This window comes from Etheostoma spectabile, chromosome 21 (genome assembly GCF_008692095.1).
Source record: "Etheostoma spectabile isolate EspeVRDwgs_2016 chromosome 21, UIUC_Espe_1.0, whole genome shotgun sequence".
Classification (NCBI taxonomy): domain Eukaryota; kingdom Metazoa; phylum Chordata; class Actinopteri; order Perciformes; family Percidae; genus Etheostoma; species Etheostoma spectabile.
Window position 1 is genome coordinate 19,811,529 of NC_045753.1, and position 4,049 is coordinate 19,815,577.

The 4,049-nt window shown below is 39.6% G+C and overlaps 2 protein-coding genes across 4 annotated transcripts in view; one reads left to right on the plus strand and one right to left on the minus strand.

Annotated features, from left to right (window-relative positions):
• The window catches only part of kcnh6b (potassium voltage-gated channel, subfamily H (eag-related), member 6b), a 13,845-nt gene extending 11,503 nt beyond the window's left edge, over positions 1-2,342 (plus strand). For all 3 annotated transcript variants that reach the window (XM_032502437.1, XM_032502438.1, XM_032502439.1), the window contains 2 exons: positions 198-402; positions 794-2,342. In XM_032502437.1, the coding sequence (XP_032358328.1) occupies positions 198-402; positions 794-1,090 (502 nt within the window). In that variant the 3' untranslated portion in view covers positions 1,091-2,342. The remainder of the gene's footprint in view (positions 1-197; positions 403-793) is intronic.
• Positions 1,919-4,049, minus strand: part of LOC116671317 (DDB1- and CUL4-associated factor 7) — a 9,761-nt gene continuing 7,630 nt past the window's right edge. The window contains exon 7 of the mRNA XM_032502522.1: positions 1,919-3,162. Coding sequence (XP_032358413.1) covers positions 2,990-3,162 — 173 coding nt within the window. The 3' untranslated portion in view covers positions 1,919-2,989. The remainder of the gene's footprint in view (positions 3,163-4,049) is intronic.

Sequence of the window (4,049 nt, forward strand, 5' to 3'; positions counted from 1 at the left end):
GAGCCAAGCCGAGGCGAGCCGTTACCAGCAGTGGAAAAACGCCATAAGTGGCTGTTTGTCTGGTCAGAAAATGCTTTAAAATCTTTCTTTCATTTTTTTCACTCCATTGGCGGGAAATATACTTGAATGTGATTACTGATACAAGTTTAGGCCTACTTAACAGCTTCTGCCATTCTCATTGTCTCTCGATATCCCAGACTGGAGACTCGCATGACAGCCGACATCAACGTTATTCTCCAGCTCCTCCAGAGGCAGATTGCTCCTGTCCCTCCTGCTTACAGCACTGTATCGTCTGGTACCCTCCCGACTGACTCACCTGCCCTGTATGAAACCGGGACACCAGTCCAGAACAGCATTTGCCCCATTTCCCCCATACAGATGGACAGCTGTGCAGCCACACAGGTAGAGAATCCCAACTACTAGCATCACTGACAGATGTGTTTCTACTAGGGCTGCCCCATCTTAGTCGATAAGTCGACTGATCGGTCGTTTTCTTTAGTCAATTAGTCATTTGTTAATGCTTGTTCACGCTAAAGGATTTATTTCCAAGAAATGTTATGAACCCATCTCAATTAGATTTAAAGTGGTACCTTTGCATTATTCTTTGTAAAAGAAACTTTTGGACATGGTAAATGGACTGCAATTATATTGCGCTTTTCTCACACTCAAAGTGCACAGATCTGTCAATTAAATCAAGTAATCGATTAGTTGACTAAGAATTTCTTTAGTTGAGGACAGCTCTAGTCTTTTACTGAAAACATAAAAATGAAAAAACGTGATTTCTGCCCTCTAGAGCTCGACTCAGAGTGACCCTCAATTCACCAAGAAGTCCCAGGAGTCGCTGTCCAGCGGTATCCAGATGACTGTGACGTCAAACGACACCATGTTCATGGCCGTCACCCCCGAAACTGAGACCCACACGGGGTTGACTCCGCAGCTGGCCCTGTCATCAGTCAAATCCTCCCTCATGGGGAACCCCAAGCTGTACGGCAGTCTCCGATACCCCTCGCTGCCGGGGGACCTGGACATCACCTCAGGACTGGCTGAGATCCAGAAACGCCTCTCAGAGCCTGTGCTGCCCGTCACCTGAAAACCTTCAGTAAGAGTTTTTGTGGCCACCAGTGTGACTTTCTAAGTAGTGATACACTGCTACCTAAAGACTTCTGCAAGGAGCCATGTTCAGCTTCCATTACACATTTGGACTAGTGTTTCAAAGTCTGATCAAGGATTTCCATTTCATACAGCATTGACACAGTATCACATTTAGGTCAGTGGTAATAATCATACTTTCAAAGGACATTTGCAAATGTGTGATAAAGAGTGCAGAGTCCATTTTCTTTGGTTCAGTACATTTTGTGAGTGCCATCCCCAGAGCTTGTATCTTGACCAGGAGAAGTGAATTATTGGGAGTCTCCACTGGTTGCCTGGCCAAGAAATAGTCTGGCTCGTAACAACCCATGAAACGGTTTCCCTGTCAGTTTTTGTGCTAAGCTAAGCAGTCCATCTGCCGGCTGTAGGCTGAAACACACAAGAGTGGTATCTCTCAAAGAGTGGGTGTCTACCGTCTAATTCTAATCAGTGCTTCCCACAATTTCAAATTGTTCCTCAACGGAATTGGATAATTTCTGGGATATTATTTTTCAACAAAAGCACATCAGAAACTTATTTGATAAGGATCCATTGAATTTGATTCAATTGTGACAAAGATTATAAAATAATTGCAATAGTTCAATGTTGAAATAATCTTGTCAGTGCTCTATGGTGCATAAACTATGTGGTGGCAACACTTTTTCAATATTAGAGCATATATATTTGTGGCATTTCTGTACTGCACATTTTATTCAATTATTGGCTGATGTAGGTGCCGCTTCTTTGGACCTAAACTGGCCCCAATTTGTGAAAATAAATCATGAACAAGTGGTTTTCTGACTTTATGTTTAGCAAAAAACATCACTGACCCCATACTGAAACACCTACAACAAGTAAGAAATAACTCCTGTTCTCTCCCACTTCTTCACATCCCAAACCCAATATCACAACAAACTCAATATCACAACAGGACTCACAGCATTCGTAATACAATGTCAGTTTTCTAGGCTCTTTGAAAAAAGATGTAACTTTCTATATACAGTAAATGTCAGTATACACTTTTCAACCTATCATTTCTAACTGTAAATCTGTACTATAGATTCTGATCTATGTGTTGATGAGTCACCTCACTGTGAAATAAGGAAATAACTGTCTAAATATAAAACTCCTGTATAATGGTTTGAACTGTGAGGGACTGTTTATTAATGTATGAAATAAAATGGTAATATGAATAAAATAATTGGTGCACAAATTACAAAAAAAAAAAATCTGCATTATGGTCAATGGTTAATACTAGTAAACTGTTGCACATATAAAGAATGTATCACAACAGCAGAGATGCTCATATCACAAATGATGTTCAGTTGAATAAAATACATATATTTATAGGTTTAAAAAAACAATTGAATATATGAACACTTAAATCCACGTTAACCACATTCAATCCACTTTTAAATGTGGCTAAACTACATTTTTGCTGCATCGTAAAAATTAATGATTGAGGATGTCGTAATGAGTAAGGTATAGATACAATGCACCATGTAGCGTATAAAAACATGTAACTGACTAGCCTTTTTGTCTGAAACCACATGCTGAAAGCATGAAGGCTATGGAACATTGGTTCATGTCTGTACTTGACAGTTTTTGAGACTTGGTTACCATTTTTGTTTTGGCTCTCCTTTGAGTTTTCTGATAAAGTACGTCTTGATAAATTGTATCAAAGTCAAGCGCTGACGTACTCTAGATCACTCCTCACTCAGTTGAAAAAAGATTTACACAATCTGAATCAACATGAACCTTGATATGCGCTTGAACTGAATATTGCTCCTTCCTTCTTAAACAGCTTGTATATCCAACAGACATAGTTTTTTGAGTTGCCTCATTTCTTCATGACTGCAGCTCAGACTCTGAGGATTTCCAGGCAGTTGTTGTAGCAGATAGCAATCCAGTCGGGCTGGGTGGTGGCCCACTGGACATTATTGATCTCTCCCTCGGCTGTGTAGGCCAGTATAGGGTCCTCAATGGCCCGCGGCATCTGCTGGATGTCCCAGATTAGAGCCTGGTGGTCCTCCGCTAGACAGAAAGGATGGGAGGATGTTTGATGTGAATTAATTTATCTTATCTAAACAGGAAGAAAACTATGTTCCTAAACACTACATGTTACTGGCCTCAATCTGGTTGATAACTATTTTCTACCACGTTTTCTTATTCAGCAGAACCCAAAAACATCAAAGCAAGATCGGGGGAAACAAGTAAGGGACAAAATCCTCACAAAACAGCACAGTGTATTGTACAGCAGTAACTGTTAACTGAATTTAATTGCATTTATTATGCATTTGATTGTATTGTAGGGTTGTTTGTTGTTTGGTATATGACATTAACTTCAGAACTTCCCCCAAGAAATTAGTTAGTGGGGGTGGTAAGCTCTGTGGTTTTTCTTTAACATTGCACATTTTGCTCGGATTAACCACCTCGAGGCAAACATCTGCTGTGATTGCTCATCTGTCAACATTAGCTGAATCAGATCCTAATACATCTCGTGATCAATTGCTTCTGTCCTCAAATGTACGGCCTTCGTTGACTGATTCTTTTAACCCTTTAGGTTATGTGGTAATGTGTAATCATTGCTTCTGCTTCTTCTGTCTTCATTTCAGGCAAGGCGGTGGGGCTATTGTAATAAAATGCCGGAGACACTAAACTTAAAAACTTAACTAAAAAATAAAACATTAATCACTCTAAATTGTAGTATCAAAAGATACGCCAATCGCTTTCTCCAACTTGTATATTTACTGTCACACTGCTTTGATGAGGTCACATGGTTAACAAAAGAACAGCACCCTCTCATGCTCATTGTCAGTTACTGCAATGATGTTCAAGCTCAAATTGAGCTGTTTTCCTCTCATTCTGCAACAATATAGTTAATTACTATATATATATATATATATATATATATATATATA